Raw genomic sequence first — 15212 nt, 5'->3', positions numbered from 1 at the left:
CTGAGGGTCAGTCTGTGGTTCCAGGCCAGGGGACTCCTCTCCTGAGGTTCTGCTCTGTTCGAGCCTTGGGCAGAGCGTTCTACCTCATGGAATCCTTACCCCATCCATTTCGAGAATGGCAACTGTTACCCATTTCACAGCTGAGAACATCGAGGCTCCGTGAGCTCGGAAGTAGCGGCTCCAGAGTCAGAGCTGGGAAAATGGCACCTGGGCTTGACCCCAGGGCTCCTGACCCCAAAGCCGTCTGGCCTTAGGCAATCTGATTCCGATACCTTGTGGTCCCAACACGCTCTCTTCGTGGCCTGAAACCAGTTCCTTCCCCCTCGGGTGGACCACAGGGCCCCCAGCGCCACCACAGCCTGGCCCCCGCCCAACCGCAGCCCCCACGCGGCCTGACCACAGGCCGCTTCGTGGCTTCCTGAACACTCAGCCAACGGCAGCTTTCGCCCTAATGGTTCCCGGGAGAGGTTGCCAGTCAATTTTCCTTGCTTCGTTCTGTTTCTTCTGAAAGTCGCTGTCTGTGGCAGGCCACGGGCTGTCCCCCTCAAAGCCCCCGTTTATCTCACACTCAGGCCACACGGTATCCTTTCAGCTTAAGTTTATTTCCTCTTATAAATGGGCACAGCACGGGAAGTGTTAAAAAAAAGAAAAGAAAAGAAAAGAAAAACAAACAAAAAACCCCAAATAGCTCCTTCACAAGGCTGGGACAGGTGAGGACCCCCGGGGGGCGGGGCAGGCACCTGGGTCTCTTTTTCCAGTCTTTTCCCCTCCGCTTTTCCTTATTTAGAGATTTGGCCATGAACTCAGGACAGGTATGGTTAATAAACAGGTTATTGGGGGGGGGGTGGAGAGGGCAGGGAAGGCTTGGGGGCAGGGAAGGACACATTCCCACCCACCCCGGGGCCGGGGGCGTGAAGGGCTCTGTACAGGAGAAAGGACGCACAGGACGGACACTGTCTTCAGGGGACTCTCTGGAGCCACACCGCCTACGAAAAATATTTACATGTATTTGCCACGCTGGGGCTGGGCGCACAGAGCTGCCGGGGGGAGGGGCACTGGGGGTACTGGCCCCATCTGCCCTTGGACGGCCACTCCGGGCCCCGGTCTCGGCATCTCTGTAAATCTGTACAGTGCGTGGGCTTCTATTTACAGGCAGGAGGCCTGAGGAAGCAAGTCCAGTGTGGTGGCTGTCAGGAGAAATCTGGGACAGCCCAGGAGGTGGTGGCCACTCTTGCCCCATCCAAGAGGCAGAGATGGGCCCGCTTCCTGTTCCTGGGGCCCCAGCCTGGAAACCTGGACAGACGGCTTTGCCCACCCCAGTGGTGGTCTGGACCAAGTGCCCCAAGTCCCCGACCACAGACCTGCCTCACCCAGTCCTGGTTACCACCCATCCACCTCCAGGGCGCAAGGGGACAAACCTTTCAGGAAAGGTACCCTCCCATGGCCCCTCAGGGAGCCAGAGCCTCGGTTCTAGAAGTCACAGCTGGAGCGTGGGCCCAAACCCCCTAGGCCCCAGCCTTCCTCCCTGGCAGCTGGAGCCCCAGATTCTCCAGCCACACAAGCTCCCCCACCCCCCGCTTTAGAATGTGCCCTGCTTCTAGGAAATGCCAGGGCCCTGCGGGACACCCTCCCCAGGCACACTCGTGCCTATCTGGGCAGGTGCTGCACGCATCCCATTTTGCGCCCAGGCAGGGTGAGAGCCCTGCACCCACATTGCACCTGGGAGAGTCCCAGCTCATCCTTCTAACCGACCTCTCTCCTGGACTGCCTTGCCCGAGCCGGGCTGGCCAGAGTGCACTTGGGCCAGTCAGACTGTGTTCAATTTCATGAGGATAAAAGCCTGGGCATTGGGCTCAGGTCCAGGGCTCCATGAACAAGGCCCTTGGCCCCTTCTCTGAAATGCTAAGGACAGAGAGAAGAGGCCAGTGCCAGGAGGCAAAGCCCCAAGTCCTAAGTTAGAAGCCAGGCCTCAGGACGTGGTGGGGTCAGGCCTGCTGGGACCAGACTGCATCCCTGTGGGCCACGCCAAGCCCACCCCAGCCCAACCAAGCCCAGCTCATCCATCCCTGCTGGGCTCCGCCCCTCCATGGGCTATGTGTGGCCCTTGCAGGGGTCTCCTACCCCATGCCCACCATCCCTGGGTTCACGTCCCCTCCCCTCCATGCTCCCTGGCTTCTCAGCCTTGGCCTGCCCAGGCCTTGTCACCAGAGCTGCTGGTCCCCAGACAGCAGCCCACCAGAAAGCAGGGTAGAGGGAGGCCAGGACTTTGGTCCCCTGGCCCACAGCTCTTCCGCTCCAGGGAAGACTGACCAGGCCGCCTCGCCTTCACCAAATCACAGGCTCAGGGTGCCTCCCCTCACTCCAGCCCATCTCAAAGTTTGGGACTAACTGGGTCCCTCACAGGCCTCCAGGCCCTGCCCAGTGGGGACACTGAGTCCAAAAGACGGAGCCCCAGCCCGGAAGCAGGATGGTGCCAAAGATGGGGTGTGGAAGTTCCCTGGAGCCTTGCTCTCACCGCCTCGGGCACCCCCACCCCTCACCCTGCAGACATCTGCTGTCAGGGAGTCTAGAAAAGGGAAGAGAAATAAAAGCTGGGTTCCTGACTTTAATCTGGGTTCAAAGTGAGGGATGGGGTGGGGGGGGTGAGCACCAGCCAACCGCAACTCAGACCACATCCTGTGGCCTCAGGAGCCCCCACCAACCACACCCTCCTCCCCAAAAGAGATCTATGACCCTACATTTAAAATACCTACAGAAGTGGCCCCCCCGCCCAAGGGTAACACAGAAGGGGGAGGTGGGCCGAGGTCTGGGACGCCCCTGACCCCTCCTGCTCAGCTCCCGGCCTGGGGCAGTGTGCTGGATGGCCTGCTTCCAGCTGCAGGTCCATCCAGCTGCGGCTGGGAGGTCCGTCATCTTGTCTGGCCAATGAGTGGGCAGGTGTCCACAGAGGAGGACCCCAGGGTGGGACCAAGGCGGGCCCAGCGAGGCCCCGGGGAGGGTGCAGGAGGCCCAGTCACCAGGGCCCACCCTCGCAGGCACTTTGGAGACTTGTGTCCTGGGAGGCAGAGTCAGCCCCGAGCTCAGAGCAGGAGAGGGTTCAGGGAGGCCGGGAGCCAGGCCGCACACCCCTCTCCCCACCCAGGCCTTGTGGCCCTGGGTGACCCAAGTCCACTTCACGGCCTGGTGGTCGCATTCCAGAAACCAGCCTGCCTTCCTCAGCAAGGCTCCTAGCTAGAGGCAGGGGGCGGGGTGTGACTGGCCCTGAACTTACCCCTTGGCGAGCTACAGAGAGGAGGCGAGCAGGCCCCACCCATCCCACCAACGTGCAATGCCCTGGGGGGGAGGGGTTGTGGCAACATCCCCCTCCCCCCCACACGTGCCCACTGGTTCCCCTCCAGCGCAAGCGCGGGGCAGGGTGGGTAAGATTGTGCATCCACATGGGGTTGTATCTGACATGCTGGGGTTGGCGGCCGTGTGGTGGGTGTTGGCGTCGCGGTGAGGGGCTGAGCGTGGCAGAGCAACTCAGGGGACCCAATATGGGCTGACGGTTCCAGCTCGACCCTCTCCAGTGAGCCCGCAAGCTGGAGACACGTGCATGGGGGAGGAGGACCGAGAGAGGGCCAGGCCACACTGTCACCGTCAGGTGACGATGACTAGCGGCTTGCATTGTTATAAGCATGGGGGGGGGGGACGTGAGAAGAACATGAGAATAAACATCATCTTTGGAAGCATGTGTCTGTGATGTGTCTGCATTGGCGGGTGGTGGGAACTGCGTCAGATTTTGTCATCCCACGCTTTTGTCTTGGCATGTGATGTTACAGGTGACGGTGTGGGAGATGGCATCCGTGCAGGGGGCACCTGCTAGAGGGAGGGAGGCCCAAGCAGCCCAGCCCCACCTCACCAGTGGCTGCCCGTCCAGAGGAGGTCCATTCCTTAGGGGCACACTGGGATGAGGTGAGGCCTGCGGTACACGGGCACTGGGCAGGGGCGAGGGGAGAATGGCCCCACAACCCTGGACAGGCCAGGGCAGAACAGGCTGGTGACGAGAGGTCCCGTCTCTCCTGGGCAGAGAGGGCTGCTGGGACAGTAGCGAGAGGCTGTGGTGTGTCTCGATGATTTTGAGGGCTGAGCTTGCCAAAAGCTTGTCCTAGAAATCAGCCCATGTGCTCCTCCACCTCCGAAAGGAGACCTCAGCTAGCCCTGGTAGGGGGGCCAGGTTGGGGCCTGGAGCCCATCTCAAGCCCCACCCCTTCTTTCTACCAGCCAATACAGAGCCTCCTTCCTCCTGTCCGGCTGACACAAGGTCCTGAAGCCCCAGGCTGATTGCGGGGAGGGCAGGGGACAAGAGATGAGCTCGTAAGGGCACAGTCAAGGGCTGATGGTCACGCCCCCCTGTCCCTCAGGTAAGATCTGTGTGAGGCTGGCAGTCTGGGCAGACCCTGGGAGGGCGGGCAGGGATGAACCTGGGCTAGGCTCCCTCCCAGGCTCAGTCCCAGGCCAGGGCTGGTGGGGCCGGGCCGGGGACTAGGCGGAGGGGTGACGCTGAGGCTATGGGAGGCACTGTGGCTCCGCTAGGCATAGAACTCCTCCTGCTTGTCAGGCTTCTGGTACGTGACGCTGGCCTGCTTGGGCTCCTCCAATGTGTAGCTGCCCTCATCCTTCTTCTTCATGCGGTAGATGAGCAGAGTGACCAGGAAGGCAGCGAACAGGGCGCCCACCACCCCACCTACAATCACAGCTGTGAAGGAAGAAGGTAGAGGTCAAGGGCTAAAGACAAGGTGGGACCAGCTTAGAACCTGATGAGAGGGCAGAGGGCCCTGGACGGGGAGGGTACGGAGAGTCTTGAATCTGAGTCTGGGGGTGGAGTGAAGCCGATTCTAACACGGGTGGCACAGGCTGGCATTCACAGACTTCACCAAAAGTAGGAGGGAGGCAGGGTCAGACCCCAGGACAGGGGAAGGTGAAGGAGGAACCAGAAGGAGGCTCTGGAGATTGAGTTCCCAGTGTTCCCTTCCTAGGAGACTAGGCTCCTAGAAACCCATGCCCTGACCTCTTTTCAGGGCCTCAGAGATCAAACTGAGGCCCAACCGCTGCCTCACTCTGGGCAGGCCCCACGCCTCACCTACGAGCACCTCCTTCCGCTCTAGGATGCTCTTCTGAGGCAGCTGGGCGGCTGAGCTGCCTGAGTCGATGGCATTGTCCAGGAGGCCAGGGCCTGGGCGAGCACCCTTGGGCAGTGCCCCAGGTGGAGGGGATGGCTTGGCCTCGGCTCCGCCCACAGCCACCACCTCATTGGCCGTGTCTGGCTGCGTCGTCTCTTCCTCTGGCAGCTCAAAGTCCCCGCTGGGGCCCCCGCTCACGGGCACCTCTGACTCATCCCGGATCGTGGTCAGGATGGACTCTGGAGTTGGGGTCTGTAGAGAGGGGGGCATAAGTCTAGGAGCCAGGCCTCAGCCCCTCCTGCCATGGGGCACTCCACTCGTGTTTCTCCTTCCCACATGGCCAGCATCTATGAAGCCCCAGGCAGCACCCCCCCCCGCCCCCGCTGCACACAGGGGCTGAGGGCAGGGTCTGCATCCCGCAGGGGCTGGGTGGGAGTCACTAGGGCTGACAGGACGTGAAGGTACCTCTACCCGAGGGCCCTCCTCCCTCCACGAGGCTGGCTGCAAAGGGCTCTTGTACCCCCATCAGTGCAGCTTCCTCCCCTCCCTGCCCGGCACACCCAGCAGGGACTCGGCTACTGCTCCCATTTCCTTGATCCCACGCATCCCCCCCATTCCTGACATCCTCATCCTCCCCCACCTTTCCCCTAACACCCCAACACACACACACACCCTGGCCTCTCTCTAGAGCCAACTGTGGGGCTCAGATCTCGACTCTGCCATTGCTGCTGAGGCCTGGTCTGTAGAAGGAGGGGGATGCAGTGCCCCCCACAGGGCGGGTGTGAGGGGGAGGGAGGACACGGGAACACTCCGCTCAGCTCGCCTCCAGGGCAGCACATCGCACACGTGAGCAGAGAGTTCTCCTCTCCCTAGGCCTCCCCGCTAGTCACCCTCAGACTAACAACGGCAGCGATGACCATGACCATGACAAAACAGGTTTACTGGTTTACCATGGCCAGGTACTGTTCTAGGTACTCTGGATGATTCCTGCAACACTAGGATCTTCATCCTATTATTTCCTCCTTCTCCCAGGTGAGGAAATGGGTGTACAGAAAGAATCGGTGACTTCCTGAGCTCCTGGCCCTACCCAGGCCCTTGCCCCGACCCGCACCAACCACATTCCACCCAATTCCTTCCCCATCTGTATCTTGTCTCAACATCTTAAGCCCCAGGGACAGTCTCTCTTCCGTCCCCATCCACCTCCACCTCTGACCCCATCCTGTGACTCACCCCCCCTCAAGTCTTGGCCTCTTTCACCCTCTCTATCCGTGTCTCGCTCATGTCCAGACCCTCTTGGTCCTTGCCCTGCCCAGCTGCACCCTCCTCTGCTCTCGCTCCCCATCCTCTCCCAATCTACTCACCTGAGCCACTTCCGTGGGTCCAGGGGCCGTGGTCCCCAGGGGCAAGGTGCTCTTCTCAGGGCTGTCAGGCTCCTGGGTGGTGGTTGGCCTGGGAAGGGCCCTTGGCCTAGAGGTAGCTGTGCTGACCAGCCTGGGTGTTGGGGCCTCCGTGTCCAAGACAGCCACCGTGGTGGGAGGGGAGGGCGCCGCTGGGGTGGTGGCCCGGGCCGTGGTTGCCGTGGTCAACGGAAGAGGCAGGAGCCTCCGTACGTCGGTGGTCCTTATGACAGAGGTGATGGCCGTGGATGGGGGTGCCGCAGGCACACTGCGGGTGGCGGTGGCCACCGTGGCGGGCACTGTGGCCACAGTCAGGGACCCCGCAGTTGTGGCAGCGGTGGTAGCTGTGGGCGTGGAGATGGTGGTGGCTCGCTGGCTGGGCTCTTCTGGGACCTCCGTCACCACTGGGGGGCTGGTGGCTGGCTCCGGGGTGGGGTGCTCGGAGGGGAGCTCTTCAAACGGGGTGCCCACAGGCTGGATGTCCATGGTGGGAAGCACTGCAGGGGTGGTGGACACTGCCATGGCCACATCTGGGCTGAACCGCATGGCTGTCTCGATGCCCGACTCCTGCTCGAAGTCTGAGGGGGTGGGGAAGAGGAGAGAGCTAGGGAGCTGGCTGACGGTGAGGACATGAGGGCCCCAGGTAAGCAATGGCCATCAGGATGGGGCGGCTCCAGGGGCACCTGGGTGGCTCAGTCGGTTAAGTGTCCGACTTCAGCTCAGGTCATGATCTCATGGTTTGTGGGTTTGAGCCCCACTTCGGGCTCTGTGCTGACAGCTCCAAGCCTGGAGCCTGCTTCAAATTCTATGTCTCCCTCTCTCTCTGCCCCTCCCCCACTCATGCTATTTCCCTCTGTCTCAGTAATAAATAAACATTAAAAAATTTAACAAAAAGAGGGGGCAGCTCCCACCATTACTCTGTACAATCTCCCCAGGACAGGACGAGGGAAAGAAGTAAAGCACAGCCTGGCCACAGGCTAACAGCTGGCTGGTGCCTGGTGTGTGTTCCCTAAGTCTTCCCTGCCTAGCCAAAAGTTCCCTCTGGGGGGGGCATCTCTTCCAGGGAGTCTTCTCTGATTTTTCTAGAGCACCCACCCTGGACCTAGTGGCAGGCTACATCCAGGCAGTGGCAACAAAAGCCCTACGGGCTGCACATCTTGCTAAAAGTTGAGGGAAAGCAGGGGAGTGGCATTCTGGGAAAAATCAGACCTGGGTAAACCCTACCACAAGCATGAGGTGGTGGCACATTAAAAGCTATCTCCAAGGCACAGGCCACAGGAGGACAGCAAGGAGAAGAAGGAGCCCTTCCTACAGCGGAATGCTTGAGCAACCTGGCCAACTCTGAGCCAGGACAAGTGAAGGGGCCTGGGAGGAAATAAGGGACAGAGGGAAAGAAGACACAGCCCCCTCCCGGGGCCCCTGACCAGGCAGAGGAAGGGTACAGAGCAGCCAGAGAGGCTCAGGAGTAGAGACATGACCCAGCAGAGATGGATTTTATGAAGATTAACATGCAAGAGGCTTAAATGGAGTAGGGCTAAAGCAGGGAGACGAGACGCCGAGGACAGTGGGTGGCCAGGTGCACAGCACAGAGACCTGCTACCATCCCGTCAGACCGCCTTGTCCCCTCCCAGGGCCCAACCTCAGCACATACCCCCCTTTTTAAAAAAAGAAAGTAATCTTGGGGTACCTCCGTGGCTCAGTCAGTTAAGTGTCCGACTTAGGCTCAGGCCATGGTCTCGAAGCTCGTGAGTTCTAGCTCTGTGCTGACAGTGTGGAGCCTGCTTGGGATTCTCTCTCACTCATGCTCTCTCTGCCCTTACCCTACTTGTGCACTCTCTCTCTCTCTCTCAAAATAAATACAAATTTTAAAAATGTAATCAAGAGAGGTGCCTGGGTGGCTCAGTCAGTTAGGCATCTGAGTTCGGCTCAGGTCAGATCTAATGGTTCACGGGTTTGAGCCCCACGTCGGGCTCTGTGCTGACAGCGTGGAGCCTGGAGCCTGCTTCGAAGTCTGTGTTTCCGCTCTCTCAAAATAAATAAAAATTAAAAAATTAAGAGAAAATCTTTTTTTAAAAAGTAAAATAAATAAATAGAAAATAAATAAAAGTAATCTCTACACCCAAAGTGGGGCTCCCAACTCATGATGACATCAAGAGTCACATCGTCTTCCTACTGAGCCAGCCAGAGGCCCCTATCACACACCTCGTTTTTTCTACTGTCCTTAGAGTTCCTTTCTGTTCCAGACCCGACATCTAACACTGAAGCTTTCCAGAGGCTCTGGGAAGAAGGCATATTTATTCTGTCATCCCCAGGAGGTGAGGATACGCAGACTCAGAGACGGAGAGTGGTTGAAGGCAGCACAGATGCCAAGTGCCAACACTGGGATCCAAACGGGGGCTGGGAAGATGCCCCCTCGACGCGCACTACTCCCCTGGCCCTTCCCAGGCACCAGCGGCGGCAGCCTCCGCCCCTTTCCATCACTCCCTGAACTTGACCCTGGGCCATAGCTGCCTGGATAGGAGCCCAAGCTGAGTCAGGCAACTGGTTTCTGCTGAGGATTTGCCACCGCAAATCCGAGAAGTGGCTACTAAATTCCTCCAAGAGGCCGGGGCAGTCCTGCAAACCGCGTTACTGAGGGGCGCCCGGGCTCCCCAACACAGGTGGGAGGTCTGCGGGGAGATGCCAGCAGGGTGGAGACGGAACTGTGGGGAGTGGACAGTCCTGAGCTGGAGGTCTCCATGCCCTGGTGCCAGGACCCGAAGGACGGGCTGCCTTTCCGGGTGCCTGTGGCCCAGGAGCTTCCCCCACCCCCAACCCCGTTCCCTCACCCACCATGATGAAGCCAGCCTGCGCAAGCCCCTGTTCCCAGCCATCCCAGAGCCTTGGGCACTGGAGGCAGACAGCATCACCGGGGCGTAGGGCGCGGGGGGTGGCGGGGTGGGAGGAGGTACTTACAGCCCGAGCCCGACCCAGAGTAGAGGTCGTCCAGCTCGTCATCGGGGAAGGAGTCATCATCCCCAGAGCCCTCCAGGTCCACTGGCCTCTCGAAGTTCTCACTGCGCCAGCGCTGGGCCTGAGGGGGGTAGAGGCAGGCACAGAGCTCAGCGCCTGAGGCCATTGGCCTGGACATGCCCAGAGGGACCACAGACACATTCACGGGCCAAGTGACAGTGAGGGACAGGACGGCATCAGGCAGGACCAACACATGGACAAACAGAGCCAGGGCGGGCCTGAATGCCACTTCCTGTCCATCCAGGGGCCAGGGCAGTAGCCACCTTCCTGCCTGGCGGCCCCCACTGGGGCCCCAGGCCGCTCCCCGATGCCCTGATCAGAGCTGCTGTGCGGCAGACCTGGGTTTAGAGCAAGAACGCTGGGTTTGAGTCCTGCCTTCGTCACTTACTAAGTGGGTGACCTCGCTGCACTCCTCGCCCGCAGTGCTGGCTGCCCGGTGGCACGAGCCTGCTGGATGCAGAGGCGTGTATGGCGCCCAGGACGCCTGAGATGCAACACGTGCTGGGCACAGGTTATCGGGACTCGGGACTCGGTGTGGCCACAGCCACCAGCCCCTTCCGCAGGGGAGGGAACTGAGACCCACCCAGTTGCCCTAGGTCACCAGAGAACACATGACTCGATGAGATTCAGACTCTGCTGGGGACCCAAAGTTTCAGACCTCAAAGTCCCACAAGGCAGTGCAATTAGTCAGACATGGGGTTTAGGGAGATGGGGAGGGAAGGGGGCTTGGGGAGGGAAGTACCTTGGGTAAGAGCGGGTGGGGGGAGGGAGAGAAGGGAGTGCAGGCTCCAGCCCTGGCCCTGGGTCCTCCTCAAAACAGGAAGGTGCCCCCCCCCACCCCGGCCAAAGGATCTCGATGCATGAGTGAGCTCAGGGCCCAAAGGCCACTTCCCCCTCAGGAGGGGTGCAAGGATCTTCTCGAAGGTTCCCCAGACTCCTTCCTCCCAGTGTCAGAAGCTGGGGAGGCCTGGAGCTGGGGCCAGCCCTCCCCACTGCAACGCTGGAGGGCGCCAGCACAAGGGGCAAGCAAGGCAGGAGGGCACCCCCCCCAGGGGACGGGCTAGGCCCCATCTCCTGCCACACCTCTGACCCTGGCTGGAGGCTGAGCCAAGCCACAGTCCCTGCCCCTGAGGGCTTCCCCCAGGAAAGTGAGACTAACTCCTGGTGGTGGGATCTGGAGGATTCGCACTTGGGGCTGAACCAACGAAACAGAGAGAAAGGCATCTCCAGCAGAGGAAAGAGAAACATGAAAAGGCTCCAAGGTGGGGAATGCACCCCTCGCTCCCAGGACTGTCCAAGCCCGCCCTCCAGCCCCATCCAGGGTCCCTCTACACCCCTCCAGGTGCCGATTCCAGCCACGGTGGCAGCCCTCTATTCCCAGAATGTGCCCAGTCTCTCCTGCCAGGCTGTTCCCCGCCCCCAGAACACTCTTCCTTCCCATCCCTGAGTCGTCCAATGTTTGGCCAGCTAACCTCCAGTCTATCCCTTCTGTTGAGAGGTCCGCCCTATGCTGATCTCTCAGAGCATCCTATGGTTCCGAATTCACATCTATCACCACTTATGAGCTGGGTCTGCTTGGGTGTGGCCTTGTTTGGTGACAGCCCGCCCCACAGAACCGTACCTCGATGGATGGAGGCAGGACCTTGCTTGGCACACAGTAGGTATTCAGGAAATGCCCATTAAGGAACGGAGTTGAGCTGGGAGATGGGGCTAGTGCCCGGGGCAGGGTGCGAGCGGGGGCAGGGCTGGAGCTGCAGCTGGGAAAGCCCCCCATCACAGGGGGCTTTCAGTGGCCAGGTGACACCTCCATCCTGGAAACTGGTTACCGTTCATCCTGACCACACGTCAGAACATCGTGAATACCGAACTCAGTGGTTCAGCAGACCTGAGGGAGAGTGAGCGTTCGTACCCTCTGATTGACGTGGGAACCACGAAAGGCGTGTGAGCAGGAAGGGGATTGGGCCAGCCAGTCCTCAGCCCCCTGACAGGCCCCCTTCTGGGGTCTGCACATGGCTTGCAAGAGCACCCCAATCCTGGCTTCCAGCCCCAGCCTTGCCCACCTGCTGCACTGCCCTCCCCAGGGCAGCTGGGGCAAGAGCCAGGGCAGCGAGCCAGGAGATTCCCTCCATCCCTCCACCCCACCCCTGTTACCACACACACACACACACACAAACACACGCAAAGTAATGAATTAATCAGTATTTACTTGCTACCAGTGAGTCATGGAGTGGAACAATTAGTGTAATTGCTCCCGTGACTAATTGCTGGGTCTTTCTCGGTCTTAGACATTCCAGGAGCTCAGAGCTGCTATCACCCAGCTTGCCCCAGCTCCCATCTCTGCCCCCACTGCCCGAACCGAACGATGCCCCCTAGGCCCCAGGGTGGAGACAGAAGGCTCCCCGCACCACCAGCCTCTTCAAGCTGGCCCAGCAAGCCAGAATCCCCCTGCAGACACTCTGCCTAATTCTTAGGCAAGCAGCCAACACCCAGAGACGCGGGATTCCTGTTCAAGGGCCACACAGCAGGATGCGACCCTTATGAGTGGAGCCATCTTCACTGTCTTTCCATCCTTCCAGAAAGGCCAGGGAGCAGCTGGGAGGAGCGGTTCTAAGAAGTCTGAGGTCTCTGGGGATGCCCCAAACTGTGGAGTCACCATGGGAGCCAAAACAGGGCACCCTCGAGATTCCTTGGTGACCAATGCCATACAATAACCCCTAATAGCCTGCTCCTGGAAGGGCCTGAACAAATCCAGAGACCCCCCCCCCCGCCCAAAGCCACACGGGCTCTTAAAATGATGCTCCCAGAGATAGAGAGAGAACATACACAGACACGCCTTGACACGTGCTCCCTAAGGCAGCCACAGAGAAGCACCTTGTGTTCGCATGCTTTTGGGTACAAAGAGGGGCACACTGTGGGGGGCAGGCACTGGGAGGGGACGCACACCGGACAGCTCTGAGGCCCGGAGACAAGCATGGAGCCTCTTGTGAATCCATGAGCCTCTACTCAGGTAGCTCTCACCTAGATACTATTCATTCCTAGCTCTGTAGCCCTCGACATGACAACCGTTACCATGGTGACCATCTCCTCCACGCTAAGGACCAGGAGCTCCAGCTCCCCACAGAGATGGGGGAGTGGGCAGGAGAGGGAAAGATAGAGGAAGAATAGAGAGGATGACAGGGAAGGGGGAGGGGGGAGACTGCAGGGCAGAGGGAAGCAGGGGTCAGAGGGGCACAGGGGGGAGCGGGAGGGGGCAGTGCAGGGAGGACTCGGTGAGCTGAGCAAGAGACAAAGCAGGAAGGGGAGAGTGGCCGGCGCGGGAGCGAATTCTCTCACATCTTAATTTAGCCTCGCTCCATCAGACAAAGCTGGGGAAGGGGCCACCTCTGTTATTTTTCCAAACCCGCATCCAAGAGAACATCCTTTCTGAATAGTAAGTGACCCCCAGACGAGGTGGAAGGAGGGGTGGCCAACAGCCCAGTCACCCCTGAATTCACCCTGGGGGAAGCTTAATGTGAGGGACACCTGTGGGGGTGGGGAGTGCGGGATGCCACGTTGCCCAGCTCCCCCCCACAGCTGAATGCCAGCCTGACCCCTCCCTGGGCCAACCGGAGGGGTGAGGGTTCAGTGGGCGTCCCCCAGGAACACTGCAGGGGGTCGCAGCTCCCAGGGGACCAGGAAGAGGGAAGAAAGAGCTGGCGGCCATGGGGGGCTGGGGGCTGAGGCAGCAGGAAAGCCTGGGGAGTCACAAAGTGCTCCGGGAGAATGGTGACTGCAACCTTCAACCCCCAAGCGACCTCTGCATTTGCATAATCCCATGCATAATTAGCACACTTACAGGGCACTATCCCTTAAAGGAGAACTGAATCCCAAAGCCCCAGGACCCTGTGGCCTGCCCCTGCCCCTCATGGCGCCCCACCCCTGGGTAAACTCACACCGGCTCCCCGTGCTTGATAAACATACCCACACGCCTGACACACCCACACACTGCAGCCTGCAGGCAATGCGCACCCTCACACGCACACACAGAAACACGTCGCTATCCATCCATCCCCTGGTGCATACGCCTGTGCCTGCACACATGTGAACAACGTTTACTGACTCCAGGCCATGTGCCACCTCAGCTCCTAGACAATACAGCTGGGCACAGACCCCGGGCACAGACCCCGCACAAGTGTCAGCAAAATCTGCTAACCACATGGGTGGTACCCACCTTGCCCAGGGCGCACACTGATCCCCCCCTACGGGACTCTGGCACAAACCTCACGGCCTGTGAGCCACCTTTGCTCCCGCTTGTGTGTCGCACACCCACCACACAGACCAGAGGTGTGAGTGGCAGGCAGTACCCCTCCCCCTACAGAAGCCCTTGAACCTTCTGCTTCCTGCCACCACCAACCCCAGGAGCCCAACTGGAGGCTCCCCAAGCACCTGAGGAAGCTCTAAGCTCCCAACCCTGTGCTGCTCCTCCTGCACCTGTGCCCTTCGGCCCCACTCCCTCCCTGCACGACCTCAATTCAGAAGCACCCAGCCAGCCCTCCACACACACTGATGGCGCACACCATCCACACACCCTGGCACACGCGCGCACACACACACCGTGTGCTCCCAGACACCCAGGAGCAGGGCCCACTGAGTCATCCTCCACCCTGCTCTCAGATGCCCCCAACACCCGCACCCCCCCAGTCTCCTCCAAACACACACAGGCACCACGCATCCTTATTACCAATAAGCACACAGAATGCTGGGGTGAGCCCTTCCCGACAGGCTGCCACGCCCCTGCCATTTTTCCCTGCTGCCCGCCTCCCTACCTCTCCATCTTGAGCTGCCTCATGGCTTCACCCCAGAGAGGAACGCGGACTCTCACAGTGATCAGAGGGCATTCCTCCCCACGCTCACCCCCACCTGATCCCCTCCAGAGTGTAAGAGCAGCTGGGGAGGGTGAGGGACCCAAATCAGGTGGACCTCGGGTGTGTCTCCTCACCTTACAGCCACCTGCTCCCAGTGCAGGGGGGGCATGCAGGGAGCAAGCCAGGGAGCCTCCCTCTGCCCCCAGCCTCCTTCCCAGACTAGAAGTCTGCGGTCTCTCAAGCCCAGCCCCTGTCACCTGCCCTCCCCCTCCAAGAACATTCCCTGAGAAACAGGAGAGCACAGACGTTTAAGCCAGAGTGGATCAGCCACTCCCTTACTCCCTGTGGGACGTCAGGCAAGCCTCTGAATCGCTCAGGACCTCAGCCTTCTCATCTATCAAATGGGGGTGCCGATAATAGTGTGAATAGTGCCATGAGAATCCAGTTCAATCGTGCAGGTAACGGGCCGGCCACAGGGCCCAGCGCGAGTTGAAGAAATCAACACAGTTGCTTTTATTGTCAGCTACGTGCTCACCTTTCCATTATCCTTTCTGCAGAGTTTATTTCATCCAAGCCTCACCATCCTCATGGTGGGAACTAGAATCAGAGTAGCTACCCCCATGCTGCAGATGCCCAGAGAGGTTAAGAGGCACTGCCAAGGCCACAGAGCAGGGGAGAGTGCAGAGAGGAAAAGAGAGGCTGGATGAGTGGGGAGAAAGGGCGAGGCATAGAAACAGACGCAGACACACAAATTGGGTCAGCTGGCAGGGGGCCAGGAGCCCAGCACCCCCGGGCAC

At 60.0% G+C, this 15212-nt stretch overlaps 1 protein-coding gene across 2 annotated transcripts in view; it reads right to left on the bottom strand.

Annotated features, from left to right (window-relative positions):
- Positions 1-581: 581 nt before the first annotated feature.
- The window catches only part of SDC3 (syndecan 3), a 35418-nt gene continuing 20787 nt past the window's right edge, over positions 582-15212 (bottom strand). Inside the window, exons 1-5 of one of the 2 annotated variants that reach the window (XM_029948972.1) lie at positions 11193-11452; positions 9515-9632; positions 6524-7137; positions 5123-5414; positions 582-4738 (exon numbers count right to left, since the gene is read on the bottom strand). In XM_029948972.1, the coding sequence (XP_029804832.1) occupies positions 4572-4738; positions 5123-5414; positions 6524-7137; positions 9515-9632; positions 11193-11345 (1344 nt within the window). In that variant the 5' untranslated portion in view covers positions 11346-11452 and the 3' untranslated portion in view covers positions 582-4571. Of the gene's footprint in view, positions 4739-5122; positions 5415-6523; positions 7138-9514; positions 9633-11192; positions 11453-15212 lie in introns of those variants that run through there. The other variant, XM_029948973.1, reaches the window with a different exon arrangement.

This window comes from Suricata suricatta, chromosome 8, assembly GCF_006229205.1.
Source record: "Suricata suricatta isolate VVHF042 chromosome 8, meerkat_22Aug2017_6uvM2_HiC, whole genome shotgun sequence".
Taxonomy (NCBI): domain Eukaryota; kingdom Metazoa; phylum Chordata; class Mammalia; order Carnivora; family Herpestidae; genus Suricata; species Suricata suricatta.
Note: the sequence above shows the minus strand (reverse complement) of the source record. Positions and strands in the feature narration are given on the sequence as shown.